The sequence below is a fragment of the Lissotriton helveticus genome, chromosome 9 (assembly GCF_964261635.1).
Source record: "Lissotriton helveticus chromosome 9, aLisHel1.1, whole genome shotgun sequence".
Lineage (NCBI taxonomy): Eukaryota > Metazoa > Chordata > Amphibia > Caudata > Salamandridae > Lissotriton > Lissotriton helveticus.
This window is the reverse complement of record NC_136070.1, coordinates 358199328-358215141: the sequence shown is the minus strand read 5'-3', so window position 1 is coordinate 358215141 and position 15814 is coordinate 358199328. Positions and strand designations below refer to the sequence as shown.

Sequence of the window (15814 nt, the reverse complement as noted above, 5' to 3'; positions counted from 1 at the left end):
GAACTCCCTGGTGAGAGAAACCAGCCGTATTGGATTGGCGGCACGATGATTGGTAACTTCGCCTATATTGGGGCTGATATTCCCTGTTCTGTTGCGTTTGGTAATCTCCTCTAGAGGAATAACCACGCCCCTCAGCGCCTCTGAATGTTCCCCGCTTGTATTGTAAGGAACCCAAAGACCTTGCCGTGTCCGTATCTGTCTTGATTGCTTGGAGGGCTTTGTCGATGTATTTGCCAAACAACGATTCGTCGTCGAAGGCCATGTCTAATATCTTTGTTTGGACTTCTGGTCGGAAGGTGGTGGCTTTAAGCCAACCCTGGCACCTGAGAACTGCAGCCCCAGCTAACTGTCTGAAATGTGTATTGACAATGTCTAAAGCGCAATCTGATGCTGCGCGCTCTCCTTCTAGTAAGATCTTTCGTGCTTCCTGTCTTTTCTCCTCTGGAATGAGTTCAATCAGGTCAGCCGTATCCGACTCATGTGGCGATCGTAACGACCTATGATCGCTAATGAATTAGCTGCCCTGATGGAAGCGGAGTTCATGGTTGAAAACCTTTTCCCAATCAGGTCAAGATGACGTCCTTCTTTGTCCAGTGGTGTGGTAATAGGCGTTGACGGGTTCTTAGACCTTTGCTGGGCAGCCTGGGAAATGACGGAATCTGGCCTTGGGTGTTTGATGAGGCAGGATGGACTCCTGGCCAGAGCACAATACTTTTTATCCATCTGTGGAAGCACCACAGGCACGGACGCAGGGTTTTTCATAATCTAGATACCCTCGTTCCATATATAATCTATTATAGGAACGGCTCTGGTAACTTTTCTGGACTCCTCCTTAAAATCATGAAGGAAACATTCAGTTTGTTCCCCCGTACTGGAAGTTGAAACCTAGTAGCAGCCCGCTGCATGAGGTTATGAAATCCACCTATATCTTCTGGTGGTGAGTCAGATGGCAGAGGAGTTGGAGGCAAAGGCATAGGGATAATATACAAATCCCATGGATCCAAATGAGGATTTTCTAGCAATTCACCTTCTACAACTTCCTCATCAGAGGAAGTGTCCTGATCTTGAGGAGGCAGAGAAGGTTGGTGTTCCTATGGAGGCTCTGTAATTGGAGACATTGGTACCGGAGCTTCAGGAGGAGGTAAAGGATCTGGAACTTCCATAGGCTGAGGTGGTGAAATAACTTGCTGTGGGGGAAACCGCTGCTTATAATCAGCTAGTATGGCTTGCAAGTCCTGGATAAGGTTAGGAGGCAGATGGCTGGTATCCGAGCGATGAGAGTGCCTCTGGTATACTGTGTGATGAGGAACGACAATGTCCTCTTGGTAGTAGTGCTCATTGTAGTCATCTTCATCTTCCTCTTGACATTTGATATGCAGTTCAGAAGGATGACGAGCTATTCCAAAAGGTCCTTCATCGTCATTATCGTCATAATCATCATCCTCCTCTTGGGAATATGTTTCCAGGAGGTGAGATGGAGTAAGAGGGGAACTATTGGAACACTCATGCCTTTGAAACGATTTAAGTTGAAAACTTTTTGATGAAATTGGCGTTGAATAAGCTGGGACCTTCAATAAAGCCTTAATTGGAGCAGGTACAACCATTGTCGATGGTATGGTCATCGACAGAATCATCGTAGATGGAATTGTCGTCGATGGACTCTTTGCTATCGTCGTCGAGGGAATCATCGTCGACAGGCTCGACATCGACAGGCTAGACTGGACAATCGTCGACTGGCTCGACGTCGACGGGACCATCATTGACGGGATCGTCGTCGACGGGCTTGGTATCTTCATCGATGGGACAGTCGCTGACGGTGGAAGCTTCATCAACGATACCTTCGTCGATGAGTGTTTAGATGACGACTTCGTCGATGAGGCCTTCGTTGACAATTCTTCGAAGACGGTCTTCTTAGTCATAATAGAAATCCTCGTCGACAGTATAGGAGAAGTAATAGAAGAAGTATATATCGTTGCCGTCGATGAAGGAGCGGAAGACGTGACAGAAATCATCGACGATATAGGTAAAGCCAAAGATTTTGAGAAGCTTTTACTCACTGTTTTGGAAGATTCCTTTTTAGAGTCCTTGAGAGCTGTAGTCTTTGGAGACTGCATAGGCCCAGAGGAAGTAGAGGGAGACCTCTGAAATAGAGTGGGAGGATTTAAGATGCTTTCTCCCTTCACTTGAAGAACTGTCCTGTGACCTAGCTCTCTTGATGGAATTAGAGGCTCTCTCATCATCTTCAGCCGAAGAAGATTTAAGCTACAACAGGACTTTTGCCTCCCTATCCCTTAGAGTCTTAGAAGGGAAGGTACAGCAAATGTTACAATCTTTTGCCTCATGCTTAGGGTAGAGGGAGGCAGTAAATGTGGTCCTTATGTTGATCATCAACATGAACTCTCTTCTTGTCGCAGGTTCTGCAGGGCTTGAACAAGGTCTTCTTGTCAGACATATTGAAGAATAAACTGAGTGGCACTCAGGGAGACTCCCTTACACACGACGTGCGGTGTAAGGGAACTGGCTCTGCTGAGAGTGTTCTAGAGGGTGCTGATAGCTGATTGGTTGGGACAAGAACTTTGGTCCTTTTAGCATAATGGTGTAGATAGGCTACTAGGATCTAGGCATCAGGCCTTTTTCTTTAAGGCCTACCATTATCATTTACCTTTGGCACTACTTCTTTATTTACCGTGTGACTCGGCGACGGGGAATGATTTAGGCATGTGAATCTATGAAAGATACCCCAATACTGGATAATATAAGAATTTACTACTGGGACACTGTTCTGCAACAGATGTCTATTTTGTTGAGGATAAAACAATACGTTCTGTAAAGACCCACCCCTTATGAGCTTTTGGTTGGAGATGCTGCATGTGGAGTACTGTGGACACAGCTAAATTATGGGTACTATAAAAGAGTCAGATTCAAGACTCTTCTTTGCTCATACAAAGTATGGGCAGCAGTTCGAAAGAAGGTAGGGCTGGGCCGGCTGAATTTTTACACTCCACTACATAAAAATCCCAGTCATCCAGTAATTTTCTGGGACTCTTAATCGCTGGGAAGTGGGAGACCCTTTAAAATTGGGAGCCTTCTTTCAAGGGGTGAAACACATCTCGTTTGAGACTCTACGGAAGAAGTTTAAGTTAAAACATCAAATGTTTTTCAAATATCTACGTTTTGCGATTTTTCACTGAAAAAGTAGGAGTGGCAGAAGGATTCTTTAGGACTGAATTGGTTGAGAGAGTTCTGAGCAGGAAACCCCTCATTGGGAAATTTTATCAGATGCTGAATGGGCTGATGCCAGATGATTTAGAAAAACCGGAAAAGTGGTGAGAAGAGAAGGTTCAGGCAGGAACAGACGTCCTCTTGGAGTCTAGAAACTTTGCACAGACTATTTTAATCTCCGCCTCTCTTCAAGTACATCATTTTAAAACCTACTATAAGCTAAACTATTCCCTAGGGATACTATTCCCTAGGGAAAATTGCTAAATGGGGTGGTAATAATAACGTGCACTGCCCCAAATGCCATTTATATGGAGTGGATTTGATACACATGTTTGCAATCTGCCCTGCCTTAAGGGGCCTGATCCGGGACATCATTGAGTTTCTGGAGGGAAGGCTGAGATAAAATACAGCATTGGGGCTTCAACTCATATTATTGGGGGTTAGCAACGAGTCATTCCTCAACCAGGCACAGGCATTTGTGTTTACTGCAATAGGGCCTTTTTGGCTATGCGTGGCTACGGCATGGCAAGGTCACTCTCCACCATCAGTCCAACAATGGCTTGCTCATTTAAAGGCTATCTACCACACGGAAGCAGCAGTATATGCAAAAAACGGAAAGGGGGCTAGGTGTAAAGGGGCTAGGGTTTAGGCTCCTCTGATGAGCTGGGTGGCCGCATTTGAAGAAGGCTAGAAGAGTACTCTCTATACATTTCATAGGATGCAGGATTGGAGGACAACAGGGCAATCTGTTTGCATTCCTTTTCTTTGTTCTCCCTTTCTTTCTTCCATAGTCCTGCACGTATCTGCTATTTTGGAGTGAATGTTCATATATAAATGCTGGATCTATGTGTTCTATGTGATATGAATTCTTTATATAAATGGGTGGTCCACTTGGGGACTGGGGGTAATCTGTCATTAAATTGTAAAAGGTGTAACAAAGATATGTTAAAACAAAACAAAGGAAACAACCTTTGAGAAATGAATGCCATGATTAGTGGAGCTGCACTATTCCCATGGAGGAACAGTCTACTCTACGGTCTGGTTCTCTTCAACATTGCTTTAGAGATGAGTGATGTAACAAAACAAGTAAATGCTCCCCAACTAAACGGTGCTCGCAATGCTTTTGGTGCTGAAAATACATTATTTGGCTAAAATAGCAACCTACTTGACTGTGCTGGCTCTCTGCTGACGGGTCTGACCTGTAGCTGATATGAACAATTAATAGATGGTCTGCACAGATCCACCAGCACAATCCCAAATTTTAGTCAGTGTAACATGTATTCTGAACCCTACAAAGTCTCATAAAAACATACCATTACGTTCCATTGAATATTAGCTTTACTACACCAACTAACACGTAGGGAACATATTAAAAGGGGAAATTGACAGACAGGTAAGTGGCATTTGAGAGAGCACAGAGAAATTGCCCACCACATAGTAAAAATACGTAATTTGCTCATACCTGTTGGAGACGAAGACGTAGTTGCAACAACGGCAGTCGGAATATTTTTGACTACTGCTGACACCGCCTTACTTTCTCTACCTAAAACAAAGATCAATGACAGTAATACATCATGTCTTCACAGGTGGTCAGAACCATTTATTTGAAAGCTTATTATATAGCTGAAGTGCAAAATCATTCTTTAAATATTAAGAAACTGAGACTGAATTTTAAAGTGGTTAAAATATATTTTTTTAAAAGCAATGCGCATTCAATAACGAGAAAATTTTCTTTTGTACCAGCCTGTCACATTTCGGAAAAAAAAATCCAGCTTCTAGAAGTCCACCATGTGAGGAAAAAAACACGCACTTACGCTTTCTATCAAACTGTTTTTCAGAGGCGGATCTGCTATCATTTTGCTGCTTCTCATTTTCTATTTGTTCCTAAAACGAAATACGCAGTATTTAGAACGTTAAACTAAACTTGGCAAAAATATAGGCCTAGCTTAACTGTAAAAATAATATGCTAGATATCAAAATTTGGGGAATTTTCCTTGTTAATTAATCCACCATAAATAACGCCTATTATTAGCGACTGAGGCCAGTTGAAGGTTTACAGGTGCACTGCATAAGTGCACTAATTATTAAACGTACGAATTAATTACCATATCGAAACACGGCAGAGTTGCACAGCCAAATGTTCCTTTTTCGATTGCACATACAAATCTATTATTACGAAGTCAGTAACTTTATTGGCTACTGGGCATTCTATCAAATTACACTGCAGTACAGAGGTGAAAGTATAAAGATGTCTTCCATCACACCATAGAGTACACCATACTTTGACTTACTATTCGTTTATTATAGTATATCAGTGCTAAAAATGAAAATAAATGCCATTTACATCTGTCAGTGCTTACTTCCTATCATAATATTCTTAATTCACCGGTTTACCACTATGACTGATGAAGGCCAACAATTAGAAAAAAACAAATACTGTGGTGGACGTATTACACATTTGTAGTGTGAAAATATTGAATTCATGGCTGTATTCTATATATATATGCAAATGTATACAAAATGAAATCCAATGCAAAGACCAAATAGTGTGTTGTGTTTATTTAGACATCGAAGACTTGCCAAGAAGACATCCCCCAAACTATCTCATCCAGGACACAAATACATTATGATTTACGTACCGACAAGCAAGTGCTGCTGTCTGTGGGGCTATGTCCCAGCTTAAGATGTCTGGAAAGCGCTTATACCACCTATCCCTGGAGACCAGGTAAAAGTTCAGCCGCCTCAGGGAATTGATCAGCCGTCATACGCCCACCATTCAGAGATGGTAATTGTCAGTCATGACAAATGGCGCTTTTCCTCTCTATTTACATACGACCACTTGACTGGTAGAAAAGCAACTGGACTCTATGTACATACATGAGATACTTTCAAAGGAGTGCATTTATGGATACTCGGACTGACCCCATGATCCACCTCACATGCACTGAATGAATGGATGAATGAATACATATTTATTGGATTCAAATCATTGGATTCAAATCAATCAATTTCAAATACAAATCAGAATTGAAATCGATTTGTTGTAAACATATCATATTAAAATCCGAGGCCCTGAGTTGTTGTGCTTTAACTCAACTCAATGGGTGAGTGAGGCGCCTGGATCAGATGCAAGTTTTTGTCCCTGAGGCAAGCCTTAGATATGTTAAGTTGAAGTATTTTACCAATTTTCTGATTAAACAATTTGTCTGAAGCAAGAAGCAACACCTTGTTGCTTCTTTTACAGTGTTTATCTTATTCTCAATGAATTGACGCAAGACTTCCTCCTCAAATCCAGTAGGTTGCGGGCAGATTTATGGTATATTTTCCGAAGGTTTTGATCTGTAGCTGCAGAGGATGCAGCCATTGTGTGGATGCCATTGTGTGGACGCAAGCCCATTGTCCAAGAGCCCTCCAATTCGGTGTTGGGGATTTACAAGAGACACAACCGCAGATATATGATTCTCCTGGTAACCTCCAATTCTATTCTAGATAAGGTTGTTTTATTGTGCAGAAAGTGTTTAAAACTAGGTTGGTGTGCATGTGTTTAATAATTGATTTTGGTTCACTTTAATGACCAAGCTGAACAAGAGTTTTGTATTAGATGTTTTCTGCTGCCTCTTTGGAGGTGCATTGGTTGGTCAAAGAAAACAAGTTGTGCTCTTCCAAAACATTTCCAATTCAACAGATTAATGGTGGCGTGTTTAGGATTGCCAGTAGATAACTCTTGGACGATCAACTTTTTTAATGTGTTGTTGTGTGTGGACCAGCATTCGCGTGCGAAGTTAAAGAGGGAGCCAGGTGTAAGCTGCTTGTAGAAATTCAGTTCCGTTCCAAATGAAGAATTGCATAAGGAGTGGAAACTTTAAAGTTGAGTAGAAGCCTGACATTTTCATGTAAATAATATTAAGAATGTTTGATTTGTTTACCTGGAAATGCCACCGAGGTGTAGAGATTGAGTGGGAGAAGTTTGACATTCAAGGTCAAAAGCGAAGGTATGATTGCTCATCCGCAATAGATGGTAGAGAAACATTTAACTCCTTTGGTATCTCCGGGAGCTTTGTTTTTTAATTTGTCAAAATGTCCGACCAGGTTAGTTTGGAGTCAAATGTGACACCTAGGTACTAGCAGTTACGAGCAACATGTATAGTGTGTTTGCCAATTTGCCTAACTATGTGCTTCTCCTTTTTATCAAATGTCAGGAATTTTGTGTTTGAGGTATTGAAGATCAGGCCATTGGTGCGACTGAATTGGTTCAGGTTCATTATTCAGGTTTGAAGGCCCAAAGGTGTTGAGGAAAACATCACCAGATCTTCAGCGTAAGCAAGATAAGAGATAGGTAGGCCGCCCAATTTAGGTAGTAGACTGTCCGAGGGGCTGAAGTAGATGGACAGGGCTCTGGAGATCAGCCCTAGGACTTGTCTGCTTCTGCTTAGGGACTTTGTTTTCTGTTCAACTGCCTCTATTTAACTGTCTTGATAGAAAACGACCAGCAGAGGTCAGTAAAATACCAGAATTGCCTTCTGCTGAGGGAGTTTTCTTGTTTTATGTGTCTGGCAACTGCCTCAATTTAACTTTCTTCATAGAAAACGACCAGCAGAGGTCAGTAATATACCGGAATCACTTTAGCATTCTTTAGATTCCAGTCCATAGAAATTGTCTTCCACGAGCACCCGTAGGCAATAATATTTTTTTCAAATCTTGTATTTTCAGTGATATGACCACCGAAGGCCCTGATTTTACATTAAAAATAGAGCTTTGGACTATACCATTTCCCGCTGAAAGGCAATATTTCTCTACATGTGATCCCACCCTGGCGTGTCATGCAGGTTGGTGCTTACTTTCCCTCCATGTTAAAGAACAGTAGATGTTTCAGCACCCAGGCTAACGTGCTGCTTAGCTAAATACATATAAGGTCCCAAAGGTGAGACCGATTGCGTTGCAAATGCTTGTTTGCTATGGAACTCCTGTACATGGGTAGCTGCATCACTTTTTCACCAAACATTCATACATCATAATAAATGTTTAAAAAACGAATATATTTTATAACCATAGCTATGCATTGCAGCTTACTAAGGCTAGATTTGACACATATCAGATGTTTCTCTTTTGAAAAAGTTGCCTAAATAGGAAAATTAATATATAACAGGCATTTGCAATGCAATAGGTCTCACATTTTAGGAGTTGGAGCCACTGACATCGTAAATGGGAATGTTTTCTATATTTTTTTTCAAAACGTAGTTTATTGGGTTTTGTACATTCGTCATAATTATACAAATTCACCAGCAATCGTTACTACAATTCAATTCTTACAATAAGTCATCATCACGCTTCTCATTGCCTGCTACATCATATAATTAAGATGTTACAATTAGTCAAACATGGCAATCAGCGCCCGCTAAATTATACACCCTCAACTTCCCCAACCGTTGAAAAGTCCCCCCTCCTCATCCCTGGTCACCGACATGTGTCTTATTAGAAATCTCTGTTGATTGTGTGTGCAGGAGTCACTACATCATTAGGTTCTCGATGTACCTGTCATGGCTTGGGCATTCCCCTTGTCAGCATTATCTCCTCTCATTCGCTCCGCGTGTCGTAATCCTGTAATGCCTGCACTAACATCTCCCATGCTGTGGCACCCTCCAGCGCTCTATCATTGTTCAACCTTCTCGCCTGTTGGTATCTAAGCGTACTTTCGCTGCTCGCCCATTTTACAAACTCGCTCCTCCATCTCCTGCTGCTAGGCCCCACTGTCGCTTTCCAGTGTCATGTTATTTCCCGTTTTGCCAAAATGAGTCCCATGTCCACAAATTTACTCGTTATTTTGTTTTTCGTTGTGTGCGGAAACCAGTGCAAGATGCTAGTGGCTACATCAAATGTCAGTTATTTCTCCGTAATCGTGTTCAGGATGTCTCCCACCTCCTCCCAGTAGTCTCCTATCATAGGACAACACCATATCATATGTACCAATTCTACGCCCGTTCGTGTACATCTGGGGCATGCTGCTTCCTCTATTTTAAAGTATTTCCGGATTCTCCCTGGCGTTAAGTATGCTCTATGAAGTATGTAGAAATGCACCAGTTGGAACCTCGCGTTCCTTGTACTCTTCCAGGATCTGCACACTATCTGTGTTCAAGCTGCATCTGGGATAGGCCTCCCTATGTCCGCCTCCCATTTTTCTTTCAGTGTTCCTAGGGGCGCATTCTGGAGTATAAACACGTGACCGCCTTAAACGTCCCGGCTGCAATCACAGTGTATTTGTCAGGTGTCAGTAGAGCCAATAATACTAAGCCACTAACCTTCAGAACGGCCAGCAGGAACGATGCCGTGAAGAGTAGTTCCCAATGTCCCCCAAACGCTACACCCACCACAATGTATCAGAGCACTATGGGTAGTGAAGCATTCTAGGGAAAAGGGGAAGGGGACAAAATAATAAAGATGCCTGTTCCGTTCACAGGAATAGGAGACCTGTTCTATACTCCCTCTAGGACCCCTGCAGCAGGGAGAAAACAAGAACAGAATGAGTAGTACTGCAATCACTCTCACTCCAGCTCAGACACACACCATCCGTACGCACTTACATGAATGTGTCCTGAAATATGTCCACAGGACTGTTCTTCGTGCTGAGGGGTGACAGAGAAGGAGGGTACCTGGGAGTGCTGGTCTTGCGTGAGGAGAGAAAAGAATTCTGGCAGGCGCAGTCGCACGCAGTCAGGCGATGTCTCTGTATCTCCTGTGACTCCTATCTTCGGAGCAACGGAGGTACACAAAGGGTGGCTTGCCAGTTCTGTGGGGCACTGATAATCCCAATGTTCGAGTTCCGTGCAAAAGAATATAAAGGCAAAAAGATCAAAGGTCTCGAAGGTTCGGTTCCAGAACCGAGACTGCTGGTAGACAAACAAAGTACAGCTGTTGAGAGGTTAAACCACTCTCCCATACAGCGCAAGGGTCGGCGTCTCCTGTTCGGCTCCAGAGAACAGAGACGCGGCTCCTCCCTCGGTTCCGCGGTAATTGCCGCGGTCAAAGGCAGGAGAGATTAAAGCGCAGTGGCGCTCTAAGAATTGCGTTTACTTCAGGCACAAAAACGCACGATGGAAAGATTTCCAGTAACTTAGACAGGCAACGGCAAACAGCATCAAAGCTCCGACGGCAGATTGTCAAGCGCCGTTTTCTCCAGAGGCGGAACTTAAATAGGAGTGTGCTCCTTCCTGTCGGCCTGCTACATGTCCCTTGGCCTTATGGGAGATGTAGTCCCTGCAACTTTCATACGTTTCAGGCGCAACCTGGAAAGGTGAAGGTTGGGGGCTGTATGCTGCCTCAGGATCATGACAGTATTGGCATGCCATTGTCGTCTTGGGTTCCGTCAGCCCCTCCCGCCAGTGTGCCTGGAGTGCTCTCGTCAGCGCCGCGTGTAATAGAAACCCCCCCTTCGGAAGACCATATCTCTCCTGTAGCGCTTGATAGGGCAACATTGCTCCATCCTCATATAGGTCTCCCAGCATTTGAATCCCTGCAGTTTGCCAGTCCTGCAACTGCGCCCAATCACCACCGTGCGGCAACCCTGTTGCCATCCCCAACGGGATTTCGGGTGCATAAGGGTGTAAGACCCCTGCTCTACGCTGGGAGTGGTTCCAGCAGAGTCGTAGCGTTTTCTCTTCCGTCAGGAGGTCCCTAAGGTCCAACCTCTGCTGTAGCACTATGAAAGATAAGATGTGACGCGGTATGCCCCTGCCTCTCTGTTGTTCCGGGCCCCTAAATTCCTTCGCTATCTCTTGCGTTAAAATCTGAAGTTGGGCCGCTAAATAATACAGCTCAAAGTCTGGGACCGCCAGTCCCCCCTCAGCTTTGGGCCGTACAAGCGTTGTCTGCGCAACCCTACGTCTTCCGGTCCCTCACAGGAAACTCAGTATGAGAGATTTCAACAATTTGAACATTGAACACGGAATCCATATTGGCAGTGTTCTAAAAAAAATACAAAAAACGAGGAAGCGCTATCATTTTGAGCAACGCTACGCGGCCTGTCACCGACAGCGGGAGGGTGGCCCAAAAGGTCATGCTACTTTTTAATGCCCTCATGCCACGTCCCACATTCCCCTCGAGCATGTCTGCAGCCGTATGATATACATGCACTCCCAGGTATTTCAAGCAGGTCGGTTCCCACCTCACATCCCTATCTGTAGTGGGCTGGGTCTCACCCTGCCTCACCGGGAACAGGCATGTATTTGACTAGTTTACTCTCAATCCTGAGATATCTCCAAAGACCGAGAGAAAGTTACCAGCCCTCACTAGCGCCGCGCCAGCATCCTCAAGGAACAGCAATAGATCGTCTGCATATAGTGATATGTGTTGTTGACATCCTCTGCTCTTCAAACCGCCATAGTAGGTCCCCAATCGGATCTTTGCCGCTAGTGGTTCTACCGCCAAGGCAAACAGCAAAGGGGAGAGTGAGCACCCCTGCCTCATTCCTCGGGCCACTGGGTATTGCGCCGAGATCAGCGTCCCAACACGCACCCTAGCCACAGCAGACGTGTATAATACTTCCGTCCACTGAATAAAGTTTGTTCCCAGACCGAAGCGCCTCATTGTGTTATATAGATAACGCCATTCTAAGCTGTCGAAAGCTTTCTCGATGTCTACTGATAAGTCCATTGGTTAACTCGCTTCTGGGTGATCCTCTTCTAGCAAGCGCACTAAGCGCCTGATGTTAGCGGTCGTATTTCTTGCCGGTATAAAGCCAGCTTGATCTGCATGGATCAGCGTGGTCATATGATTCAAAAGGCGGGTCGCTAGTATACTGCTCAGAATTTTGTAATCTGTGGTTAGCATCGACAGTGGGCGGTAGGAGGCCGTATTCGTCTCGATTTTAACAGTGGGACCACTAAAGCCTCCCGCATGGAGTAAGGCAACCAACCTAGTTCTTTTGCCGCTCTATAGACCTCCTGGAGTCTCGGTGCTAGTTGAGCTATATACATCCTGTAGAACTCAATGGGCAGTCCATCTATACCCGTGGTCTATTTCGGGCCAAGCTTTTAACAGCACTTCGAATTTCCCCTATGTCTATGTCCCGGCCCAGGTATTCCGCTTGTTCATGTTCCAACTCAGGTAGTAGTATTTCCTCCAGAAAGGCGTCAATGTTGGGGTCCGCAGTTACCAGAGAGCTCGTATAGAGTCCTTCATAGTAACGCAAGAAGCAGTGTAGAATCTCATTCTGGGTGTGAAATACCTCCCCCTCATAACTTTCTAGGGCTAATGTTGGGGATCCCTTCTTTGCTGGATTGGCCAACCAAGCCAGCAGGGATCCTGACTTGTCTCCCTCTGCATGGACCCTCGTAGTATAAGCCTTGTAATCAAAGCAGCATAATCTTTCCACTTCCGCTGCTACTGCGCCTTTGCAGCTCCAACCTCCTCTTGAAACTCTGTTAGTTCTGCAGCGCGTAACCTATCTTCGGCTCGACTCAAGTCGCCCAATAGCACTTTCCGCACTCCTGCATGTTTACCTATGCAAACCCCTCTGATTACTACCTTAAAGGCATCCCATTCTATCGCCCTGGTGGCGGTCGAACCAGCATTTTCCTAAAAAAAGTGGGTGATCTCGTCCCTCACTGCTCCCTGGAAAACCGGGTCGTCCAGTGTATCAGGCCGTAATCGCCAAGTGGGGATGCATGAGATCCCGGTCATCCAACGCATGGTGAATAGTAACGGATTATGATCGGAGATCGTTCTGGTCAGGTATTCAGTCTGCACCACGGCAGATGTCACCGCAGGGGAACACAATACCGTATCTAATCTGACATGCAACTCGTGCATCCCAGAGAAGTAGGAGTAGTCTCGGTCCAGTGGATGATGGGTCCGCCACACATCCACCAGACCCCATCTGGTCTGCCAATCCAGCCTGCCCCTGGTCAGCCTATGTACTGGGTAGTCGGCCAGTGGGGGATGCGATCTATCTAGTGATATATCTGTTACGGAATTGAAGTCACCACCCATCACCAAAGGACCTGCCAGGTAGTGCGCCAGAGAACCAGATATCTGCACCAGGAACCCCATCTGATCGACATTAGGCGCATAGATGCTGCAAAACGCTATATCCCTGCCTCTGAGTCTGCCTGCTATTGCTACAAATCTGCCTTCAGGATCTATCGTCTGCCTCGTTATCTGAAAAGGCACCCCCGCTCTTATCCAGATCAGAGCGCCCCTGGCAAACGCTGAGTATGCGGTGCTATATATTTGGCCCCTCCACCTTCGCTGTAGCGCTACGCCCTCGGCCTTAGTCAAGTGAGTCTCTTGGAGCAGCGCTATGTGTATCCCTCTTCTAACTAAATACGCATGTACCTGATGTCGTCGTGTCATAGTGTGTAGTCCCCTCACATTCCAGGTTATTCATCTTAAATCAGCGGTATCACCCATTCTCACTTAAGAACCCCTGCATTTGTGAACATGTCTCTGCAGCCATATTAGTGACTTTCTTCCCCCAACTTCCCACCAAACACTCCCCACAACCCACCCCCCCAACCCCCCCAAGAACAGGACCTAGCAACAACAGTATAGTTCCCATCTAAACCATTACAAACTCTAACATACTTCTAAGCTCAACAGCAGTCGCTGAGGGCATGCCTTAAGGGCCCGGAGGGGGGACTTCGTGCCGACAGGCCGCCGCCCAACTTCTGTAACCCCCCCATCTCAATTTAGCACCAAATAATTGAACACTTCCGAAGCCACCCTTCCCGAAACATCAACCAGCTCCCCGCAAAACCTGTGTTAGGAAGTCCGCTGTAGGCCCGATTCCTTAGCCCTTCCAGTTCATCAGGCTTGTCTATCCTTCATCCAATATTCCCTCTGCTGTTGCTGGCGTGACCTTCGGCAAGCGCACACTATCTGCTTCTGAGTGTTCCGTGTCAGAGCGATTGTCGTCTTTTTCGGAGTCCGTTCCTTCCAGAAACAGCGACTCTTGTGTACCCGATAGTGCTGACACCATGTCCAAGATGTCTCGCCGTGCTGCCTCCATCTGCGATATTGAGGGTTTCCTCAGGCCTCGGTGCCTGCCCCGAAGTCTTCGCGAATGCAGTGGAGGCAGACCGTCTGAAGTGCTTGCCGCACCGTGTTCCTTACCGTCTTTCCCAGCTCTGTGCAGTTTTAGCCATGCACAGGCATCATCCGGGGTATCGAGAAAACACGTCTTGCCATCCATAATAATCCTCAGCTTGGCCGGGAATAAGAGGGAGTATTGCAGACCTTCGTTTCTCAGTTCCCTCTTGTCGGCCAGAAAAGAGGCTCTCCGGCGTTGCGTTTCGTACGTGTAGTCTGGGAATATATTAACTTTACTGTTCTCCACTTGGTATGGGCCACCCACTCGTGCTTTCTGGAGCAGTAGGTCTCTATCCCGAAAATGCAGTAGCCGGGCCACCACCGGGCGTGGGGGTCGTCCCTGCTGAGGCGGTCTAGCCGGCACCTTGTGTGCCCGATCCAACGTGTAAAAGGCAGAGAGGCCTTCCGGAGCTACTGTTGTTTGAAGCCAATTTTCAAGACATTGCACCATGTCCGACCCGTCTATTTTTTCCGGCAGCCCTACTATGCGTATATTGTTCCTACGATTGCGTCCTTCGGCATCTTCTGCTCTCTTTTCCAAGGCATCGATACGTTCCAGAGCGTTCGTCACTGTAGCTTTGAGGTCCTTTTGGGTTCGCTCGATAGTTTGAAGTGCTCCCTCGATTGATTTGACTCTGTCTGCCAGTTTACTATGGTCCGCCCGCAACAGACCCAGCCCGGAGGCCACTTGCGCTATATCTTGCTGGAGCGCCGTGCGGGAGTCCGCTATTGCAATCTGGATTTTGTCTAGTTGTTGCTGTAGGTGGGGGTCCCGTGGTAGCTCAGGGTCTTCGTGTTCCCCCTGGCCTGGCGGCTCGCTGCCCGACACCGACTGGGTTTCATTCTTGTTTCCCTTCAATTTCCCCATTGTGAGGTTCGGCAGTAGGGATCGTCTTCTGCTCAGTCATCGAAGGTAGCCCTCTAAAGTGTTATGCCAGGGAGTTCTGCCCTGAGTTACAATCTACCCATCTGCCCCTCCGCAAGCTGTTGGGGTCCGAGTTAAAGGCAGGATGACATCAGTGGGGGGACAAGGCCTTGGTCAGCGCTACTCAGGAGATCACTGGCATAGTTCAGCGGGGATCCGCTCTATAGTCTATCAAAAATGGGCCCCCCGCAGCGTCTCCCAGCGTGAGTGCACATTTCCGGTGGTGTCCTCTCCCCTTCTCCCTCCGGACTGCCTGCGCGTGGTTCCAGGCCTCCCCACTCCAACAGCTGCGGGCCTGCTCACTCGGCTCACCTGGTCGATGGTTGGGTTCCCCTGGTTTTGAGGTCTGCGTGGCACGTAGCTCTCGGCCGCTCCTTGCCATGCACGCCAGTAGCAGGGTAGCCACCTCCACAACTAGTTTCCCCTGCAGGGACGCCTCGATGGTTCCCGGCGCAGCACCACGCAGGTCCCAGCCGCATCGTCGTTGTTGTGCGGTGCGACCCCGCAACGTGCCCGCTATTTAGTTAGTGACCAGGAGCATTCCGGACTGGTCTTCTGATCCCTCCGCTGTAATTCCGAACCCGC

General features: G+C 46.3%; 1 protein-coding gene across 4 annotated transcripts in view; it reads right to left on the bottom strand.

The window, feature by feature from the left end:
* Positions 1–15814, bottom strand: part of PPP4R4 (protein phosphatase 4 regulatory subunit 4) — a 1921930-nt gene that overhangs the window by 396981 nt on the left and 1509135 nt on the right. For all 4 annotated transcript variants that reach the window (XR_013600947.1, XM_078660096.1, XM_078660097.1 and 1 more), the window contains exons 20-21: positions 5037–5106; positions 4685–4765 (exon numbers count right to left, since the gene is read on the bottom strand). Coding sequence is in view for 3 of the 4 variants with exons in the window: in XM_078660096.1 (XP_078516222.1) it covers positions 4685–4765; positions 5037–5106 (151 nt within the window). In the remaining variant the exon portion in view is untranslated. The remainder of the gene's footprint in view (positions 1–4684; positions 4766–5036; positions 5107–15814) is intronic.